Source organism: Lampris incognitus, chromosome 2 (assembly GCF_029633865.1).
Source record: "Lampris incognitus isolate fLamInc1 chromosome 2, fLamInc1.hap2, whole genome shotgun sequence".
NCBI classification, from domain to species: Eukaryota; Metazoa; Chordata; class Actinopteri; order Lampriformes; family Lampridae; genus Lampris; species Lampris incognitus.
In genome coordinates this window covers 64,436,148-64,458,896 of record NC_079212.1, presented here as the reverse complement: position 1 = coordinate 64,458,896, position 22,749 = coordinate 64,436,148, and the positions used below count along the sequence as shown (strand labels likewise).

The 22,749-nt window shown below is 46.2% G+C and overlaps 1 protein-coding gene across 1 annotated transcript in view; it reads left to right on the top strand.

Annotated features, from left to right (window-relative positions):
• The window catches only part of LOC130107007 (sodium-coupled neutral amino acid transporter 3-like), a 187,628-nt gene that overhangs the window by 134,287 nt on the left and 30,592 nt on the right, over window positions 1–22,749 (top strand). Inside the window, exons 2-4 of the mRNA XM_056273391.1 lie at window positions 604–772; window positions 1,766–1,832; window positions 14,472–14,587. Of these exons, the coding sequence (XP_056129366.1) occupies window positions 714–772; window positions 1,766–1,832; window positions 14,472–14,587 (242 nt within the window). The 5' untranslated portion in view covers window positions 604–713. The remainder of the gene's footprint in view (window positions 1–603; window positions 773–1,765; window positions 1,833–14,471; window positions 14,588–22,749) is intronic.

Genomic DNA, 22,749 nt, shown 5'->3' with positions numbered 1-22,749 from the left:
CAGACGAGATTGTAGCAGTGTAAACTCTTAACTCGCCAAAGAACGACAACTTGAAATGAACCCCATCAATGAAGAAAACTGATGATTTATAAAGCTATTCTTCTCCTGATGATTTGTAAATCTGTTCTTCTCCTGGTGATTTCTAAATCTTGTTCTTCTCCTGATGATTTATAAATCTGTTCTTCTGATTATTTATAAATCTGTTCTTCTCCTGATGATTTATAAAGCTGTTCTTCTCCTGATGATTTATAAATATGTTCTTCTCCTGATGATTTATGAATCTGTTCTTCTTCTGATGATTTATAAATCTTGTTCTTCTCCTGATGATTTATAAATTGGTTCTTCTTCTGATGATTTATAAATCTGTTCTTCTCCTGATGATTTATAAATCTTGTTTTTCTCCTGATGATTTATAAATCTTGTTCTTCTCCTGATAATTTGTAAATCTTGTTTTTCGCCTGATGATTTATAAACCTTGTTGTTCTCCTGATGATTTATAAATATTGTTTTTCTCCTGATGATTTATAAATATTGTTTTTCTCCTGATGATTTATAAATCGTGTTCTTCTCCTGATGATTTATAAATCTTGTTCTCTTTTTCAGCGATCTGAGTTTTGATTTTGCCCTCAACATTTGAAGAATCGGGTCGAGTCACCTGAGCAGCGCCTCTGCAGCCACAAAGCAGCACGTGGGCACATCAGCGGGTCCTCATCATGGAACTTCAGAAGCTGTCAAATGGTCACCACCACCACGACCTCCCCATGGCAGAGGGGTAGGTTTCCTCTTTGGCTGCAAACATGAACGATTCATTCCGGACATGAATACCCCCCCTCCATTCTTTATTGAACACATTCTCATAGACAACGATACAAACAAAGACACACACAATAAAAAACAAAAATAAAAAGGACACAAAAAGACGACATTTTACAATGCCAGAGTTTGAGTTGTATGCAGCATATTAAATTCGCCTCGTAACTTAAAGGTCTTGATAGATTTTTGTTTTTAAGATTAAATAAACTGGTTTTAAATATTGTTTGAATTCATGAATAAAGTGCAGGAAATGTGGTTCCGGGAATGAATGAATGCTGACTATGTTGTGAGTCACAGTGCTACGTCATTCAGCCAGGAGTGAAGTGGACTCACTAGAACTAATTCGTCTGCAGAGGGGTTAGCTTACGTGATCTATATGGAACAGTTGTGATTTTGTAAATGATCGTTCTAATAACGTTGTCATATAAAAGTTGCTAAAACGTCTTCATTATTATTGTAACCTACAGAAAGACTCACTGGCCGCTCGCCGAGGGAGGGGTCGGCGCCCTTTAGTCGAGCGGGTAGCGATGACGTTTCGTGGTGCAGTACAAGCCGGATCGAATCCCGCAGCGGGCGGGGAAATGCCCGGTTACATCGGTGGCAGCGGTGGGGTCCGGACGTGTCCGGAAGCGTGCGGATCCTCGGAAGTGTTTTCGGAGCGCGGGAATAACGAAGCGCTTCCGGGAGAGGGTGACCGCTGTAACCCACAAAAAAGACTCAGTGTAACCGAGCATATTCCCGCCCACTGCGGGATTCGATCTGGAGTTGTACTGCGCCACGAGACGTTACCGCTCGACTAAAGGGGGCCGAGCCCCGCCGAGCGGCCAGCGCGTCTCTCTGTAGGTTTCACTATCAAGAGACAGCAAGCCGTAGAAGGTGACAACATGGTTGATGCAGTTCTACTTACCATGCACGTGCGTTGTTTCCTCTGAACTTTCGGTGGATCTCCCAGACTACCAGAGGAAGAACAGTTCCTACCGCACAAGAGTGACGGAACAAAAAGGTCACAGTTCACAGACGTGAGTATTTAATGACATTTACAAACGAACCCTACTGAATGTAACAGACCTCCGAACTTGATCTTGATCTGAAGTATTTTAAAGATGTTGATTTAAAGTGAAGCATTAGAATTTGTGCAAAGGGGAAGATTGAATTTGCAGACAAATGTTTATCAACTGATTCATTATTTTAGAGAATTACATTTCTCAGTAGTCTGCATAGAATTTCAAGTTGATCCCAAGGCCAGACAGAGCCTGTTTGTATCTGGTGTGTTTGGTAACACATCTGTCGAGCAGTTAAGAAGACTTCTTAATGAATCTAATGACGTATTTACACTGCTGTTACCGCTGATGAATTAGAGTTTGGAAATTACATTCGGGAATTTGTTTTTGGCGCATTTTTTTTTTGCAGACACACCTAAACTGCAACACTTTAACATTTAACGTAAAACAACAAATCTTGAAAAATTCAACAGCTGGAAACATTTTTAAAACCACTGCAGATTTTCACAAAATAAAGTAGTATTCGAGAAACCACCGCAGCAGTAAAGAAAAGATGCAATGCAATGCCATTGTGTATTTTGTAGTAATGTTCTTCTTCTCAACCATCTAATAAGTATCGCTGTACTCTGGCCATATAAAAATGATGATAGCGCTTAACAGCGATGGCAACAGATTACATCTTTCAGAACACATCTGGATTCTTTTGGTTTTCCACCTTTGGCAAAATGAAGTAGACTTCCACATCCAGTTTGCCAACCTCTCTGTTCCCAAAATATTTGAAATATATAAGAAGAGATGACACAGCACAGCTATTGCATGTTCAAACAACTTACTGTATTTTAAATGAAAGTTACGCTACCAGTTTGGTGTCTCCATTTCTGATCTGGCCAAGCCTCTAAGCCTAATGGGCAAAAAGCTGAAGAATGTACATGCCCGGGTACATATTGGTTTTACACCTCTGCAAGGTCGGGTCTAGTGAACAGGCTTTTTTCTGCAATCGGCTCTGTGCATACGTGTAGTCCACTGACTTCTGGTTTCTACTGCAGCGGTCATACCAGTTTCCTGTTTGTTGGCGCGTGCTACTGCAGGCGTCGCCAAAAACACGCCATTGTCACTAGCACGCGCCAACAAACAGGAAACTGGTATGACCGCTGCGGTAGAAACCGGAAGTCAATGGACTACAGTTAAGCACAGAGTCGATTGTGTCTGTAGGGACGCCCGACCAAGCCGGAGGTAACACGGGGATTCAAACTGGCGATCTCCGTGTTACAAATTTTACTTTTAATGCTTCTGCTTTGCCAACGTCTGACACTGGCATGATAGCATGTGATGACACAGTTAAGAGGACACGTGGAGGACATTCAAGAAAGGACACTTGGAGAATCAGTAATGTAACCTATTTTTCTGGACTTGCCTGTTAGTGATTTTAAGTTCCTGTTATAAGCTGTTGCCACAGTATATGCCTTGAGCTCTTATTTTGAAGGCTGAAGAGAGAGCGGAAGTGATGTACGCAGTGTTGTTGCTGTGGAGTTCTGTTGGGGGGGGGGTCCAAATAAAGTGGTCCTCGTGTGAAAGTGGAACCTCCGTATTTGTTATTTTAGTTTCATACAGTATAGGCGACACCTACAAACCCTCTGTAATGTCCGTAGACGCCTTGTCTTACTGACATAAGAATAATTCAAGAACGAGCCGACTTCGTAGGTTCTTAACTGTGTAGCTTTTACTAGCGTTCATCCAACATACAACCTTCATAACATGCGCTTCTAACTTCCTGTATACGTCACACGCACTGCACGTACATCCGTGAGTAGGTCAAGTTAAACACGTGACCTTTCATTCATTACATCTCCCCCTCTAAGATGATTTTATAACCTGTATATCACCCCCCTTTTCACAAAAAAAATAAAAAATCCCCCACAGTACACAAGTCCATACGCCTCACAAATCCAGCCGGATTGCAGGCTTGCTCACCCTGCCAGAACGAGTAACATATGGTGTGGAAGTTGGCATTTCTGCTGCTCGGGACTCATCCGTGTTTCCATTCTCCCCTGGAGTGACATGGTCAGGATCCCTGCTGACAAAGGTGAGTGTTTTGGGTGTGGCCAACAGGTGGCGCCTGTTCCTTCTGTAATGTTCACCTTGAGCTGTCTCCACTATGTAGGATCTGGGAGTGGAGCTCTGACTGTGAACAACTGCTGGCATTGTCCATGTTTTCTGTCCATCAAGTTTGGTGAGTACTGCGTCACCCGAGTTCAGTGGGCGCAGTGTCCGCACGCCATTCCTGCGGTCGTAGTAGAAAGCCTGCCTCGATTTGGCTGCGGCGTCAGCGGTTTTGATCAGTTCCTCTTTAGGTCAGGCCGGTTTCAGGTTATGCTGCAATGTGGGTAAGGTGGTTCTGAGTCTCCTACCCATGAGCAATTCTGCTGGACTGGCTCCAGTGGAAGAAGAGGGTGTAGCTCTGTATGTCAACAAGGCGAGGAGAGGGTCTTCCTGCCTTAATATGCTTTTGGCTATCTGAACAGCCCTCTCTGCCTGTCCATTACTCTGGGGGTAGTGTGGGCTTGAAGTCACATGGATGAAATCATAATCCTCACTGAACCTCCTCATCTCTTCTGAAACTAGCTGTGGCCCATTATCACTAACTACAAGTTCAGGGACACCAAAACGTGCAAATGTAGCCTTCAGCCTAGCTACAACCTGACTGCTAGTAGTTGTTGGTAGATTTAGGATCTCCAAAAACCTGGAATAATAGTCAGACACTATCAAGTAGTTTTGCTTTTTGTACTCACACAGGTCTATGCCAACTTTCTGCCATGGTCTGGATGGGAGCTCACTTGACATTAAAGGCTCTTTTCTCTGTGTGTTCTTGTGTTCTCTGCAGAATTGACATTGCTGTATCTTTGTTGTAATGTGCTCTGTCATTTTGGGCCACCACACTGACTGGCTAGCTCTCTCTCTGCACTTAACTATCCCCTGGTGCCCGTCGTGTATTCTGTCTAAGATCACCTCCCTCATCTCTGTGGGAATGACGATACGACTGCCTCTGATGACTAAACCATCTACCTCAGATAACTCCCCTCTCACCTGATAAAAGTCTCTGACTGTCTCCGGCACTTTATCGACATACTCAGGCCAGCCGTGTCTGATGAAGCCCAACACTGTCTGGAGCTGCAGATCCCCATCCGTGCTCTGTTTTATCTCCTGCATCCTTTGAGGTGTGGCAGGCATCTGGCACACGATGGCATCAATGTGCGCTGCAACATCATCATGAGAAGCACCATCTCCGTAGCGCTGCTCTGGGCCTCTGGAGAGTGCATCAGCCACAGCTAAAGTTTTGCCTGGTGCGTATTCAGCCACTGCATTGAAACGCATCAGCCTCATTAACAGTCTCTGGCACCTAATGGGCACATTATCCAAGTCTTTGCTGTTCATGAGAGGCACTAGTGGTTTATGATCGGTGACAAGTCTGAAATTGTCAAGCCCAAACAAGTACTTCTCGAACCTTTCACATGCCCAGACGCTGGCTAAGCACTCTTTCTCGATCTGTGCGTACCTTGTCTCTGCGTCACTCAGCCGTCGGGAGCAGTAGGCCACGGGCTTCCAGTGTTCCCCGTGCTGCTGGAGCAGAACGCCTCCCAGCCCGTAGCTGCTGGCATCTGCTGACACCACCGTAGCCTTAGTGACGTCATAAAAGGTGAGTACCGGGGCGGTGGCGAGTGCTGCTTTAAGGTCTTGGAATGCTGTGTTCTGTGCAGGTCCCCACTGCCACTCTGTCGTTGCTTTAAGCAGTCCATAAAGCGGCTGACCTACAGTGGACAGCTCTGGGACGTATTTTGCCAAATAGTTCACCATCCCGAGGAACCTCTTGAGTTCCGTCACGTTCTGGGGCTGAGGAAAGTTCTCTATTCCGGCCACTTTGTCCGGGTCAGGTCTGATGCCTGCCTCGTTGATGATATGACCAAGGAAGCGGACTTGTTTCTGTTTGAACTTGCATTTCACTTGGTTCAGTTTGAGACCTGCTGTTTCAATGACCCCCAGCGCCTCTGCTAGGCGCCGGTCATGGATTTCCTCAGTCTCTCCATGTATAAGGATGTCATCCATGTACACCTCTGTGCCCTCTAGCCCGGTCAGAGTTTCCGCCATCTTTCTCTGGAAAATCTCTGGAGCACTCGTTATACCAATGGAAGGCGGCAGAAAGCATACCTCCCAAATGGGGTGATGAAAGTGGTGAGCCCCCTGCTGTCTTCATGCAAGGGGATCTGGTAAAACCCACTTGCTGCATCCAACGTTGTGAAGAACTTTGACCCTGCGAGCCTTGGCATTATTTCCTCCATAGTGGGCAGCACGTATTTCTCACGTTTCACCGCTCGATTCAGCCTCCTGAGGTCAGCGCAGCAGCGAACCTCTTTCTTGTTCGGTTTCAGCACCGGCACCATAGCGGCGCACCATTCTGTGGGCTGAGTCACTTTTTCAATAATGCCCTCATTTTCCATGCGCTGCAGTTCTTTCTTAACCAGTGGTACAAGTGGCAGCGGTATCCGTCTGGCTGTATGCACCGCGTATGGCTGGGCACCCTCCACCAGAGCTATTTTCACTGGGTCTGTTTTCAGCAGTCCACTTGAACCGAAAACTCCACTGACCTCATTCATCCGCTTCACTAGACCCATCTCCACTGCCTCTGGACGACTCAGCAGACAGCTGCCTCTCCCCTTGATCACATACACTGGAAAGGAGTATTGTTTCTCCTTGTAGTTGGTTGTGGCTTGAAACTGTCCTATGCAGCTGATGTTTCCACCTGGGCTTATGAAACATGTGTCAGGAGGTCCCAGTTTTATGTTTGGCTTCAGCTTTTTAAATGTCCCTTGGTTGATAACAGTAGCGTAAGCCCCCGTGTCAATTTTAAAGGTTATTGGTACATCACTTATTGTTAAACTAACAGTCCAATCTTCCTGACTGCTCTCTTTGCCAACTTCTCCCAGAAAGTACAGCTGTTTAACCTCTTCAGTGACTTCTCTCATCGCTTTAGAGTGACATACACGCTCCCAATGTCCCTTTTTATGACACTTGTTGCACTTACTGTTCGTTGCAGGACACTTCCGCTCATCGGTGTGCTGCGTCTTGCCGCACCTCCCGCATTCATCTACTTTGTTGGTTGCAGGTCTGCTGCCACCATGACGCTGTCCGCCCTTTTTGTTTTGGCGTTCGTCCCGCCATCGGACAACATTGACGTTAGCCAGCTGGGCCTCTGGTTGGTTAGCTTGGAGGCTGAGCTGCTTTGTTATTGCCTCCGCCTGGCGCACTTGTTCAATGACTTTCACCAGAGTAAGGTCCGCTGTGAGCTGGAACTGACGGGAGAGCACCTTATCTTTTATGCCCACTACCAGATGATCTCTGATATGTTCATCCCTCTTGTCCCCAAACTCACAGTGTTCAGACAGCTCATACAATGTCCGGATGTACATCTCCGCTGTCTCTCCTGGCTGCTGGCTACGTTGATAGAAGCACGCCCTCTCATGTATGATGTTACGGCGGGGAATAAAGTAGTCGTCGAACCTTTTCAGTACGATATCATAGTCCACTTTATCACCCTCCGCCGCGAAGTCAAACGAGCTGAATATCTTTTCAGCCTCGCTTCCCATTGCATAAATCAGCGAACTCACTTGAATCTCCCCGTCGTCTTTATCCAGCTTTGTCGCGAGCCTGAAGCGCGAAAACCGTTGTTTCCACTCCGGCCATTCAACGGGGCAGTCAAACTTGAATTCACTCGGCGGATTAAACTTCGGCATGACCGCTCGTGTTCAGATACACAGACTATTCTGACACCATGTAATGTCCGTAGACGCCTTGTCTTACTGACATAAGAATAATTCAAGAACGAGCCGACTTCGTAGGTTCTTAACTGTGTAGCTTTTACTAGCGTTCATCCAACATACAACCTTCATAACATGCGCTTCTAACTTCCTGTATACGTCACACGCACTGCACGTACATCCGTGAGTAGGTCAAGTTAAACACGTGACCTTTCATTCATTACACCCTCGGTTACATTGGTGGCAGCGGTGGGATGCTTGTGCCAACGTCCCGCAAAAGCAAGACGTTTAAATTACCGAAAAGAAAGGTTCGGGGAGTTAGTTAGCTTCTCAGTTAGCCTCAGCTAGCAACGGCGGAGCTTCGTCGTGTCGGAAACCCGGCTGCTGTCTTCTGAGATAATTGAGGAGCAACATGTGGAAATACGGAGGTTCCACTTTCACACGAGGACCACTTTATTTGGATTCTTCCCCCAACAGAACTCCACAGCAACAACACTGCTTACAGCACTTCCGCTCTCTCTTCAGCCTTCAAAATAAGAGCTCAAGGCATATACTCTGGCAACAGCTTATAACAGGAACTTAAAATCACTAACAGGCAAGTCCAGAAAAATAGGTTACAGTAACATCAAATGATGCCAGGTTAGGTAATGCTAGCAACATTATTTGATTTTTCAGCTTCGAAGCCTGCCAGACACCATCTCAACACACAAAGAAATGTATAACAATGGTGCAACTGACAGCAGAATAGTCCAATCATGCTGCTGCACATCGTTAGAAGGACTATGGACTGGTCTGTGCCAATCCATTTTTTCATTTGTTTGTTAGCTTGTTCCTCAGATGTGGTATATCAGATGCCACTGATCCACGTTTGACGAAACTTGTAGGCATGATGCATCCTAACACTGCAGAACTGCACAGTAACCGTGATCATCCCAGTGTGTCGCTGCATCATTTGTGGGGAAGACGTGCAGTGTCTGCTGTTGTCCTTGTTTTACCAGGAGTTAACACTGGATGAGCCCCGGATTCATTATTTTCGTATCAGAAAGATGTGCTGCCATTGTGCACATTGATCAGCATTGGCTTGGCCCTTGGTTCAAATATAGTATCGCAAAAATAATAGCATACCTAGAGAACAGGTATCCTGACAACATCGGGTCTAAAAAAGTTCAGGTTTTACTTTAAACTGGTATTTTTAGGCTTTAGATTTAAGTCTGACACACATTTCCAGGCCCACTTTGAGCACCAAGAATAAACTGCATATTTCACCACAGGATGATTAAATGTTTTAATGGACACAATCAAAAACAATTAAACTTTCTGTGCACGTTCTCCATTGATGATGCCATATTTTAACAATAATGTCTTTGAAATATGTATTATAAATAATAAATATTCATTACTTTGTGGTGGACACGTATTGGGGACAGAATTCAACCCAGGAACTAAGGGTTAAGTCATGGTTGCCCTGGCAGGTTAACGCAGGGTTGAGTTATGGTTGTCCAGCCAGTTTTTCTGGTTATTCTTGCCACCTCCGCTCAGTCGAGCTGTGGTTTTGTTGTCTCTCTGATTTACCGTGGATTAAAGAAAGTTGCCTACACGGCTAAAGTGTGAACCTACGGTCTTCTCCGTTACTTCGGCTCTACACTGGTGACCCCGACGTCGGTTTTCGGATAAGTTTTCTGAAACCACACACATTATGGCTACGAACGCCGTTGCAATTAAACTGCCGGAGTTTTGGGAGTCTTCCGCGGCTACATGGTTCGCGCAGGCTGAGGCACAGTTCGCGCTCAGAGACATAACAGCAGACGAGACCAGGTACTACTACGTAGTGGCAGCGCTGGGGTGCGCTACGGCTTCCAGGATAAGCGGTTTCATAACCAACCCACCGGCCGATGGTAAATACGCCGCACTTAAACATCTCCTCCTTGAAACTTTTGAACTGTCAGCAACGGAGAGAGCACGTCGCCTCTTCGCAATTCAGGGCTTGGGAGATGGCAAACCATCGGAGCTAATGAGCAGGATGTTAAACCTACTGGGTCAAGAAAAGCCATGTTTCCTGTTTATGGAGCTGTTTCTGCGCAACATGCCGCCCCACGTCCAGACTGCGCTCGCTAACTCCACCATCACTGATCCCCGTGAGCTGGCAAAGGAGGCTGACCGATTCTTCGTCGCTACACAACGTTCCTCCCATGCCGGGGTGCTGGCTCCTACCTTCGCTGGCCCCCCGCCGACATCGCGGGCGTGGCCCGACGGTGGCGCCACAGCATCAGACCGCTACAAGCCCTCTGGACTCTGTATGTACCACGCTCGATTTGGTGCGAAAGCTAAACGGTGCCGTTCCCCCTGCAACTACAGGCCGACGGGAAACGAGAGGGCCAACACTCAGTAGTGGCCATGAGTGTTGGCGATACGAGCAGGCTACTCTTCATCCTCGACACCATCTCCGGTCGGCGATTTCTTTGTGACACGGGCGCACAGAGAAGCGTGCTCCCTGCTACTGACGTCGACATCATGGGCGGGGAGCGGGGCCCCCAGTTGGCGACGGCTGACGGCAGCCCTATCCACACCTACGGCGTGCGGTCTGTAGAACTGTGTTTTGGTGGACAACGTTTCACGTGGGAGTTCGTCATGGCCAATGTAACGCTTCCCCTCCTCGGAGCTGATTTTTTGTGCGCTTACGGTTTGCTAGTGGACATTCAGAACAGCCGTCTGGTCGATGCCTTAACCTTCTCCTCCTTCGCATGTACGCGGAGGGAAGCGGCCTATGCAGGTCTAGCCAACTCTCTCTCAGAGGCAGACAAGTTCACCCGCCTCCTCGCTGAGTTCCCTGACCTCACCCGGCCTACCTTCTCTGCACCCACCGCTAAGCATGGGGTGGAGCATCACATTGCTATGAAGGGGCCCCCGGTCTACGCCAGAGCCAGGCGTCTCGACCCCGCCAAACTCGCCATTGCCAAGTCTGAGTTCGAGCACCTGGAACGCATGGGGATCATCCGCCGCTCTGACAGCCCGTGGGCATCCCCACTCCACATCGTCGCTAAGCCTGATGGAGGTTGGCGCCCATGCGGGGACTACCGCCGACTAAATGACGCCACCACGCCTGACCGCTATCCTGTCCCGCATATCCAGGACTTTTCTGCAAACCTGTCTGGCAAATGCGTCTTCTCAAAAGTCGACCTGGTCCGTGGTTATCATCAAGTTCCCGTGCACCCCTCAGACATCCCCAAGACAGCGGTGACAACCCCATTCGGCCTATTTGAATTCCTACGAATGCCATTTGGACTCAAAAACGCGGCCCAGTCCTTTCAGCGGCTGATGGATTCAGTGCTCCGTGGCCTTCCTTTCATCTTCGTCTATTTGGACGACATACTCATCGCCAGCGCCTCCGAGGAAGAACACCTGTCCCATCTTCATGCCCTCTTCACACGCCTCAGCCAGCATGGGCTGATCGTCAACCCGGCGAAGTGCCGGTTCGGGCTGACAGCCATTGATTTCCTCGGGCACCGCATCACTGGGGACGGGGCAGTCCCCCTGCCCTCAAAGGTGGAAGCGGTGGCGGCCTTTCCGCGCCCCCAAACAGCTCGTGCGCTCAGGGAGTTCATCGGGATGGTGACATTCTACCACCGCTTCATTCCTCGAGCCGCCTTTATCATCCGGCCACTGTACGAGGCGCTGAAAGGCATGTCCCCCAACCAGGCGGTCGACTGGACAGCAGAGCGGGACCGTGCGTTCACCGAGACTAAAGCTGCGCTCTCCCAGGCTACCCTGCTAGCGCATCCTTCACCTACAGCGCCTATTTCCATAACCACGGAAGCATCGGACTATGCTGTTGGTGCGGTTCACGAACAGTGGGTGGGGGGGGCTTGGCAGCCTTTGGCCTTTTTCAGTCGCCAGCTTACACCCCGAGAGCGCAAGTATAGTACTTTTGACAGGGAACTCCTCGGTCTCTGGCTCGCCGTCCGGCATTTCCGTTTCCTGCTAGAGGGCCGCGAGTTTACTGCGTACGTGGACCACAAGCCCCTCACGTTTGCCATGTCCAAGACGGCCGAGCCATGGTCCGCTCGCCAGCAGCGACAACTCTCCTACATTTCGGAATTCACTACCGACATCCAGCACGTCGCTGGTAAGTCTAACCAGGTAGCTGACTGCCTGTCTAGGGCAGTGATTGGAGCGGTCCACCTAGGCCTTGACTATGCACAGATGGCTGCTGACCAGGCCACGGACCCGAGCATCCTCTGTCTCCGGGCCTCCGACACGGGGCTCCGCCTGCAGGACGTTCCTTTCAGCGACACAGGTGTCACCCTCCTGTGTGACGTCTCCACAGGACAGCCCAGGCCCATCGTCCCGCACAGCTGGAGACGCCCCGTATTTGAAGCTGTGCACGGCCTCTCTCATCCAGGCGGTAAGCCATCCGTGCGCCTGACCTCTGCTAAGTTTGTGTGGGAGGGACTTAAGAGAGACGTGAAAGCGTGGGCCGACTCGTGTGTTGCCTGTCAGCGGGCTAAGATACAACGCCACATTAAGGCGCCCCTGGAACGCTTCGCAGTGCCGGAGAGACGATTTGACCATGTCCACGTCGACCTGGTTGGTCCCCTACCCCCCTCCCATGGGTTCACCTACCTCTTCACTGTGGTGGACAGGACTACGCGCTGGCCTGAAGCTGTTCCCCTGGCATCCACGACGTCTGCTGATGTGGCCCGGGCTTTTATTGGGTCGTGGGTCTCACGTTTCGGTACGCCTTCCGACCTTTCATCTGACCGTGGGCCACAGTTTACCTCAGAGCTATGGAATGCTGTGGGTGAGGCTCTGGGCGTCAAGCTTCATCGCACTACCGCCTACCACCCTCAGGTGAACGGCCTATGTGAGCGCTTCCACCGGTCCATGAAGGCTGCGCTTCGGGCTACTCTCAAGGACTGCAACTGGGTTGACAAGCTCCCATGGGTCATGCTGGGCCTGCGGACCGCCCCGAAGGAAGACCTACAAGCCTCCTCTGCGGAGCCGGTGTACGGCACGCCGCTGCGAGTCCCAGGCGATTTCATGCCCAATGCAACGCGTCCCTGGTCAGCTGTGGACCAACGAGCCTCCTTGCTGGACGGGGTCAGAGCTTTCACACCCGTCCCTACCGCCCAACACGGCGCTCCGGTGTCCCAGGTGCCCCCAGGTCTACAGTCAGCGGACTACGTGTTCATCCGTCACGACGCACACCGCCCCCCTCTGCAACCCCCTTATGACGGCCCCTTCCGCGTCCTGGAACGGGGAACTAAGCACCTGGTGGTGGATTTTGGGGGCACGGCCGAGCATGTTTCAGTGGACCGAGTTAAACCCGCACACCTGGACTTGACGCAGCCGTTGGAGTTAGCCCAACCTCCTCGTCGCGGTCGTCCCCCGGCTCCGCCTCCTCCCCCCGTGGAGGCCCGAGCTGCCTCTTCTGCTCCTCAGGCCGACCTCCACAGGCCCGCGTCAATGCCTCCCACCGACACTCCGGCCCCTGTTATCCGGAGCCGCCGCGGACGGCCTGTCGTCCACCCGCGCCTGCCTGACTTCGATTACTAGGGCGAATTCTGGGGGGGCTCATGTGGTGGACACGTATTGGGGACAGAATTCAACCCAGGAACTAAGGGTTAAGTCATGGTTGCCCTGGCAGGTTAACGCAGGGTTAAGTTATGGTTGTCCAGCCAGTTTTCTGGTTATTCTTGCCACCTCCGCTCAGTCGAGCTGTGGTTTTTGTTTGTCTCGCTGATTTACCGTGGATTAAAGAAAGTTGCCTACACGGCTAAAGTGTGAACCTACGGTCTTCTCCGTTACTTCGGCTCTACAACTTATTATATATTTTATCAATATAAAATATATTATTATAATATGTTACATATAATTAAAATAAATATATTTGTTATAAATAAATAGTATAAATGATAAATATATTTTTATATTGTTTATCTCCATCTGTATGAGTTTTCCTATTTTAGGATATGCTTTGCTGTTTGGATGATCACACCACTTTTGAACATGTGTCTCAGATGCAACTTCAAATGTGTCTCAGATGCAACTTCAAATGTGTCTGATGCAACTTTAAATGTGTCTCAGATGCAACTTTAAATGTGTCTCAGATGCAACTCTGTCTCAGATGCAACTCTAAATGTGTCTCAGATTCAACTTTAAATGTGTCTCAGACTCAACTTTAAATGTGTCTCAGATGCAACTTTAAATATGTCTCAGATGCAACTTTAAATGTGTCTCAGATGCAACTTCAAATGTGTCTCAGGTGCAACTTTAAATGTGTCTCAGATGCAACTTCAAATGTGTCTCAGATGCAACTCTAAATGTGTCTCAGATGCAACTTTAAATGTGTCTCAGATGCAACTCTAAATGTGTCTCAGATGCAACTTTAAATGTGTCTCTGATGCAACTTTAAATGTGTTTCAGATGCAACTTTAAATGTGTCTCAGATGCAACTGTGTCTCAGATGCAACTCTAAATGTGTCTCAGATGCAACTTTAAATGTGTCTCAGATGCAACTTTAAATGTGTCTCAGATGCAACTCTAAATGTGTCTCAGATGCAACTTTAAATGTGTCTCAGGTGCAACTTTAAATGTGTCTCATGCAACTCTAAAGGTCTCAGATGCAACTTTAAATGTGTCTCAGATGCAACTCTAAATGTGTCTCAGATGCAAGTCTAATTGTGTCTCAGATGCAACTCTAATTGTGTCTCAGATGCAACTCTAAATGTGTCTCAGATGCAACTTCAAATGTGTCTCAGATGCAACTCTAAATGTGTCTCAGATGCAACTTCAAATGTTTCTCAGATGCAACTCTAAAGAGGATGTTGTCATTTTGCCTCCATGCTAGTTTGAGGGGAAAACCTCCTTTGGGATGTCAGTCTTTAACCTCAGCAACGCCATCATGGGGAGTGGGATCCTAGGTCTGTCGTATGCCATGTCCAACACCGGCATCCTTCTCTTCCTGTGAGTATAACCGTGCACGTGCACAAACACGTGAGCAAACCAAAGACAGACTGAAACAGCGCTACACATCTACACACACACACACACACTCTCTCTCTCTGTCTCTCTCTCTCTATCTCACACACACACAGACATACACACACACACTTTCTCTCTCTCTCTCTCTCTCTCTCTCTCTCTCATACACACACACACACACACACACACACACACACACACACACACACACACACACACACACACACACACACACACACACACACACACACACACACACAACATTTCCAGTAAGTCTGTACCGCAGCGGTTCCCTGAAAGGTCAACAGTGTCTACATTCATGGACATGAAGTTAAATATTACTCAGGACTCGGCCTGAAAATATCCAGTCGTGATTATTTTGATATTCTCTTGGTTAGAACTTCGCAGGTACAAATTTAGTTTGAATCCCCACATAAATTGTGGATCTTAAATTTATACACATGGCTGACCACTATATTTCTTTCAACCAAAACGTGACTAAATTACAAAAGTATATTAGTGTCATTTTCATGTGTTATCTGAAATGTCATGGATGTCATGTACATGTAGATGTCGGACTCTGGAACATTGTGTAACATACAGTGTCCTAGGACTCTGAAACACATCTATTGTGTAACGTACAGTGTGCTAGCAAACAGTGTGCTGAATTGATCCGCCACAGCATGAAGGTATGGGAGAGTAGTGGAAGCTAGCTTACAAAAAGAAAGAAAGGCGGCACGGTGGCCCAGTGGTCAGCACTGTTGCCTCACAGCAAGAAGGTCCTGGGTTCGAATTCCAGGTCGTCCCAAGTCCTTTCTGAGTGGAGTTTGCATGTTCTCCCTGTGTCTATGTCTGCGTGGGTTTCCTCCCACAGTCCAAAGACACGTAGGTCAGGTGAATCGGCCGGACTAAACTGTCCCTAGGTGTGAATGTGTCTCACTGGGTGTCCTCCCACCGTTAAAAAGACATGCATGTTAGGGTTAATGCTCCTGTCTATGCCCCTGAGCAAGGCAATGGAAAGAGGAACTTGAGTTGGTCCCCAGGGGCTGCAGCTGCCCCCTGTTCCTATACAGTAGGCTGGGTCGCCATCCCGATCTCTGCTCCACCCCCTCTGCCGATTCGGGGAGGGCTGCAGACTACCACATGCCTCCTCCCATACATGTGGAGTCACCAGCCGCTTCTTTTCACCTGACAGTGAGGAGTTTCACCAGGGAAACGTAGCACGTGGGTGGATCACGCTATTACCTCCAGTTCCCCGTCCTGAACAGGCGCCCCGACCGACCAGAGGAGGCGATGGTAACACGGAGATTCGAACCCGCGACCCCCGTGTTGGTAGGCATCGCCTGGACGCCTTGCTTTGAGCATTTTGGTGGAGTATAGAGAAAGTCAGAAGGAGTTACATTGTGTCTTTGTGGATTTAGAGAAAGCATATGACAGGGTGCCGAGAGAGGAGGTGTGGTATTGTATGAGGAAGTCTGAAGTTGCAGAGATGTAGGAGTGGTGCAGGTGCAGTGTGCCCTTCTTTTTTGCAATCAGGGTGTCCGCGGATCCTTAAAAAGTCTTAAAAAGTCTTAAATTCATGTATCTAAATTAAAGGCCTTAAAATGTCTTAAATTCATTAAAAATGTCGGAAAATGGTATAAAAATCATTACTGAAAGGTCTTAAAAAAGAACTGTCCGGGAGAGGAATATTTCTTCTTCTTCGTTTGTGTTGTGCAAAGATGAATGTAGCTTGGGTTGCGTGCAGAGCGCGAATCGTTCTGGTAACTACTTGCAGTCGTGACCAGAGTTGGCTGCTTTTTTCGCTGCAGCTAATGTGAGGTTGTAAATAGACCGTTCTATGGTGAAATACATAAATGTGTTCAGCCAGCGACGTCTATTGGTCAGATAGAATCGCTTACAGAAGCCTCTGGAAACCGGAAATCCACAGCAGAGATGGAAATTCTGAGCAGTGGTAAGTCACGTTCCGGCAGCTCCGCAAAAATAATAAAATAACGCCTTTTAAAACGAACGAAAAATTTATTGAACACCTAAACTGACATAAGATAATATTTGACACTTACACGGTACATATTCATTCCACCACATGCTATTTTCATGAATTCCAGGTTCGTATCAGGCGCACCTGTTAGCTATAGCATGCTATTCCCTGTAATTAAAACAAATATGTATCCCCATAGACAAATAAATGACCTGGATGATGCGATACCATGGCAATATTACCTGCAACTCACGGTTGTAGGTAATATTAATGTCACTAGTTATCGAAAAGAATACCGATGTTCGTTTTACTGAGCGGTTAATTGCTAAATGGTATAGCCTATATAGAATTTGGCGGACAAATGCTAACTAAGTTATCACAAAATGGCAGCCGAGAGAAGAAGAAAAGTTGACGCTAGAATGGATCGTCTGGCGGAAGGGGGGAGGGACCTCCGCTGAGCGCTCTGCTGTGATTCGTTGTTTTGTCATCAAATGCTCATCGAACCAACCAATCACAGCAGCGTATAGTTTCTGGCAGCTTTTTCAACATTGAGGAGGACTTCAGCTTATCTGATTGCAATCGCGCGAAATTCCGCGAATCAAATGTTTAAATATTCGGTCTGAACGTCAAGAAATGCGGTTACAACATCAACGTGTCACAAAACATACATTTGTTTAACCATTTCGATAAAACTGCACTCGCGCGAATCAAATGTTTAAATATTCAGCTGTTGGGCGTTAGGTCTTACCAACCATATGTATATATTTTGTTGTAGATCTTGGTCTTAAATTCAGTTCCAAGCGGCATTAAAAAGTTCTTAAAAAGTCTTAAATTTAACTTACTGAAACCTGCAGATACCACGTGCAATGGTGATGGACAGGTTGACGGACGAGATCAGGCAAGAGTTTCCGTGGACTATAATGTTTGCGGATGACATTGTGATCTGTAGTGAGAGTAGGGTGCAGGTTGAGGAGAGCCTGGAGAGGTGGAGGTATGCACTGGAGAGAAGAGGAATGAAAGTCAGTAGGAGCAAGATGACCCTACCAGGGAAGAGGAAAAGAGGAAGACCAAAGAGGAGGCTTATGGATGTGGTGAGGTAGGACATGCAGGTGGCTGGTGTGACAGAGGAAGATGCAGAGGACAGGAAGAGATGGAAATGGATGATCTGCTGTGGTGACTCCTAACGCAAGCAGACGAAAAAGATGGAGGAGGAGGGGAAGGGGGAAAGAAGAAGAAGAAGAGTGTGCTAGCAGAGCTATGGATTATGAATCTTTTAGAAGGAGTAACAACCATGTCTCATGTGATATGGTTACGCCTCTTTGAGAAGGATTAATAACTATGTCTCATATGATATGGTTATGACTCTTTGAGAACAGTAATAACCATGTATCATGTGATATGGTTATGACTCTTTGAGAAGGAGTAACAACCATGTCTCATGTGTTATGGTTATGACTCTTTGAGAAGGAGTAATAACCATGTCTCATGTTATATGGTTATGACTCTTTGAGAAGGAGTAATAACCATGTCTCATGTGATATGGTTATGACTCTTTGAAAAGGAGTAATAACCATAGCTCATGTGATATGGTTATGACTCTTTGAGAAGGATTAATAACCATGTCTCATGTGATATTGTTATGGCTCTTTGAGAAGGAGTAATAACCATGTCTCGTGTGATATGGTTATGATTCTTTGAGAAGGAGTAATAACCATGTCTCATGTGATATGGTTATGACTCTTTGAGAAGGGGTAACAGCCATGCCTCATGTGATATGGTTATGACTCTTTGAGAAGGAGTAATAACCATGTCTCATGTGATATGGTTATGACTCTTTGAGAAGGAGTAATAACCATGGCTCATGTGATATGGTTATGACTCTTTGAGAAGGAGTAATAACCATGTCTCATGTGATATGGTTATGACTCTTTGAGAAGGAGTAATAACCATGTCTCACGTGATATGGTTATGACTCTTTGAGAAGGAGTAACACCCATGTCTCACGGGATATGGGTATGACTCTTTGAGAAGGAGTAATAACCATGTCTCATGTCATAGGTTATGACTCTTTGAGAAGGAGTAATAACCATGTCTCATGTGATATGGTTATGACTCTTTGAGAAGGGGTAATAACCATGTCTCATGTGATATGGTTATGACCATGTCTCATGTGTTATGGTTATGACTCTTTGAGAAGGAGTAATAACCATGTCTCATGTTATATGGTTATGACTCTTTGAGAAGGAGTAATAACCATGTCTCATGTGATATGGTTATGACTCTTTGAAAAGGAGTAATAACCATGGCTCATGTGATATGGTTATGACTCTTTGAGAAGGATTAATAACCATGTCTCATGTGATATTGTTATGGCTCTTTGAGAAGGAGTAATAACCATGTCTCGTGTGATATGGTTATGATTCTTTGAGAAGGAGTAATAACCATGTCTCATGTGATATGGTTATGACTCTTTGAGAAGGAGTAATAACCATGTCTCATGTGATATTGTTATGACTCTTTGAGAAGGAGTAACAACCATGTCTCATGTGATATGGTTATGACTCTTTGAGAAGGAGTAATAACCATGTCTCATGTGATATGGTTATGACTCTTTGAGAAGGGGTAATAACCATGTCTCATGTGATATGGTTATGACTCTTTGAGAAGGAGTAATAACCATATCTCATGTGATATGGTTATGACCATGTCTCATGTGATATGGTTATGACTCTTTGAGAAGGAGTAATAACCATGTCTCACGTGATATGGTTATGACTCTTTGAGAAGGAGTAACACCCATGTCTCACGGGATATGGGTATGACTCTTTGAGAACAGTAATAACCATGTCTCATGTGATGTGGTTATGACTCTTTGATAAGGAGTAATAACCATGTCTCATGTGATATTGTTATGACCCTTTGAGAAGGAGTAACAACCATCTCTCATGTCATATGGTTATGACTCTTTGAGAAGGAGTAATAACCATGTCTCATGTCAGAGGTTATGACTCTTTGAGAAGGAGTAATAACCATGTCTCATGTGATATGGTTATGACTCTTTGAGAAGGGGTAATAACCATGTCTCATGTGATATGGTTATGACCATGTCTCATGTGTTATGGTTATGACTCTTTGAGAAGGAGTAATAACCATGTCTCATGTTATATGGTTATGACTCTTTGAGAAGGAGTAATAACCATGTCTCATGTGATATGGTTATGACTCTTTGAAAAGGAGTAATAACCATGGCTCATGTGATATGGTTATGACTCTTTGAGAAGGATTAATAACCATGTCTCATGTGATATTGTTATGGCTCTTTGCGAAGGAGTAATAACCATGTCTCGTGTGATATGGTTATGATTCTTTGAGAAGGAGTAATAACCATGTCTCATGTGATATGGTTATGACTCTTTGAGAAGGAGTCATAACCATGTCTCATGTGATATTGTTATGACTCTTTGAGAAGGAGTAACAACCATGTCTCATGTGATATGGTTATGACTCTTTGAGAAGGAGTAATAACCATGTCTCATGTGATATGGTTATGACTCTTTGGGAAGGAGTAATAACCATGTCTCATGTGATATGGTTATGACTCTTTGAGAAGGAGTAATAACCATATCTCATGTGATATGGTTATGACCATGTCTCATGTGATATGGTTATGACTCTTTGAGAAGGAGTAATAACCATGTCTCACGTGATATGGTTATGACTCTTTGAGAAGGGATAATAACCATGTCTCATGTGATATGGTTATGACCATGTCTCATGTGATAGGGTTATGACTCTTTGAGAAGGAGTAATAACCATGTCTCATGTGATATGGTTATGACTCTTTGAGAAGGAGTAATAACCATGTCTCATGGGATATGGTTATGACTCTTTGGGAAGGAGTAATAACCATGTCTCATGTGATATGGTTATGACTCTTTGAGAAGGGGTAATAACCATGTCTCATGTGATATGGTTATGACTCTTTGAGAAGGAGTAATAACCATATCTCATGTGATATGGTTATGACCATGTCTCATGTGATATTGTTATGACTCTTTGAGAAGGAGTAATAACCATGTCTCGTGTGATATGGTTATGACTCTTTGAGAAGGGATAATAACCATGTCTCATGTGATATGGTTATGACCATGTCTCATGTGATAGGGTTATGACTCTTTGAGAAGGACTAATAACCATGTCTCATGTGATATGGTTATGACTCTTTGAGAAGGAGTAATAACCATGTCTCATGGGATATGGTTATGACTCTTTGAGAAGGAGTAATAACCATGTCTCATGTGATATGGTTATGACCATGTCTCATGTGATATGGTTATGACTCTTTGAGAAGGAGTAATAACCATGTCTCATGTGATATGGTTAGTGTTGCTTTGTATCTTGGCAACAGCATGAGAGAAGTGACAAATTTAACACACATTAACACATGAACACATTTACACACACTTGCTTTTTTGTGTGTGTATTCAGCTCAAAGCGGTGTTCTAGGGTTGTAAATAGTTCCTCCCCAAGAGCTGAACCCGTCCTCCCTCTGAAAAATGTTGACAGCCTCGTTCTACAGGGATAGATGTGAATTACAGTTGGGAGGGAAAGCAGTTAAAGAGATACTTGCATCAAAACCCGACGTGTCCTGTTGTTAGTCGATGTAAGGAGTGTGGATGTGATCGATGAGACAAATGGTAGCCCTAAAATCACATTTATGGCTAGACGAGAGACATCTGCGGTCGAGTAACTGATTTCCGGTTGGCGAACATGTGGTAACTTGCCGCGTCACGAATTAAATTAGCATAGAGGGCGTGTCCGTAGCGGGACGCTATAAAAGCGGAGACGCCTCCTTTCGGGGGCAACATATTCGTGAGGCGAGTAGTCAACTTCTACTGTCAAAGCTGCTTCCGGTGGTCTCGTCCCTCACCATTTTTTTTCTCGTTTCTCATTTTTCTACGGCAAGCGGTTTAGCCCCCATGTTTAGCCCACCCAGCCACACCCACACGACCACCCTGAATTTCAGTAGTCAATAGCTATGAAATCATAAGACCACACCTACCTTTCGGTTGTAATTCAAACCACCCGTGTTAAAATGTGCTCAGAAACAGCACGAATGTATCTCTTTCATGCAGTTTCATACATATGCCACCTGCTGGCTGTGTTCATACAGAATAACATTTCCATTAATTTTGCAGATTTTTTAAAAATTTCTCTATATTCAATGGCTTGAACGAATGCATGCATATTTTTCCTTAAGTCGACATGTGTACTATGAATGGCATTACCATAACTGTGCTGTATGTTTTGCAAGGTCATACCAGTGTGCCACAAAACATCAGCCACTACAGAAACCTAGAGCATCGCACTCTCATAAGTGCTGCGTCATAGATCCATGAAAGAAGAGAAGTTGAAACACACTGTTCCTATCTGATAATGTGTATTGAATGAGTTCCGTCACTCTGTAGGCACGATGGCACTAGAGTTTCAGGCCATTCTGGGTTCTGACAATTCCACGGATCACAGATCTTCCTCACCTCATTGCTGCGTCAAGCTTCAGTCGACTCTATAGGCTAGAGAGCTAGAAAACATCAGGACTGGTTCGACGAGAACTCTGACATCATCACATCCCTGCTGGAAACCATGCGTAGGGCACACAGGGCTACTCTCAACTGCCCTGCATCTGCCATCTTTCAACAGCAGTGGAACAAAGCACGTAAGGAGGTACAAACAACTTTGCGCACTCTGCAAAATATACATGGTGGATGAACAACGCTCGCGAGATTCAGCCATATGCTGACAGTAATGATATGCACAAATTCTGCAACTCTATAAAGACTATAGTATATGGCCCTAGGAACTGCTCTATCACACCCTTAAAAAATCAACCTTGTTGTTGCTGAAGTTACAGAAAGTTTTGGTGGGCACACACGTCCTCACTAAAGCTGATGTAAGATGTCACAGTGTCAGTAAGTTTGTCCAGGTCTGTAGATGCAGCCTCAGAAACACTCCGGTAAGTCCAGTCGAGGCAGGCCTGGAGCTCCAGTTCTGACTCATTGGTCAATTTCCTCAGTTTTAGCCACAGGTTTCGCAGATTTTAGTCTCTGCCTGTAGGTTGGGATGAGATGAATCAGACAGTGATCAGAGGTCCAGGGCTGCACGG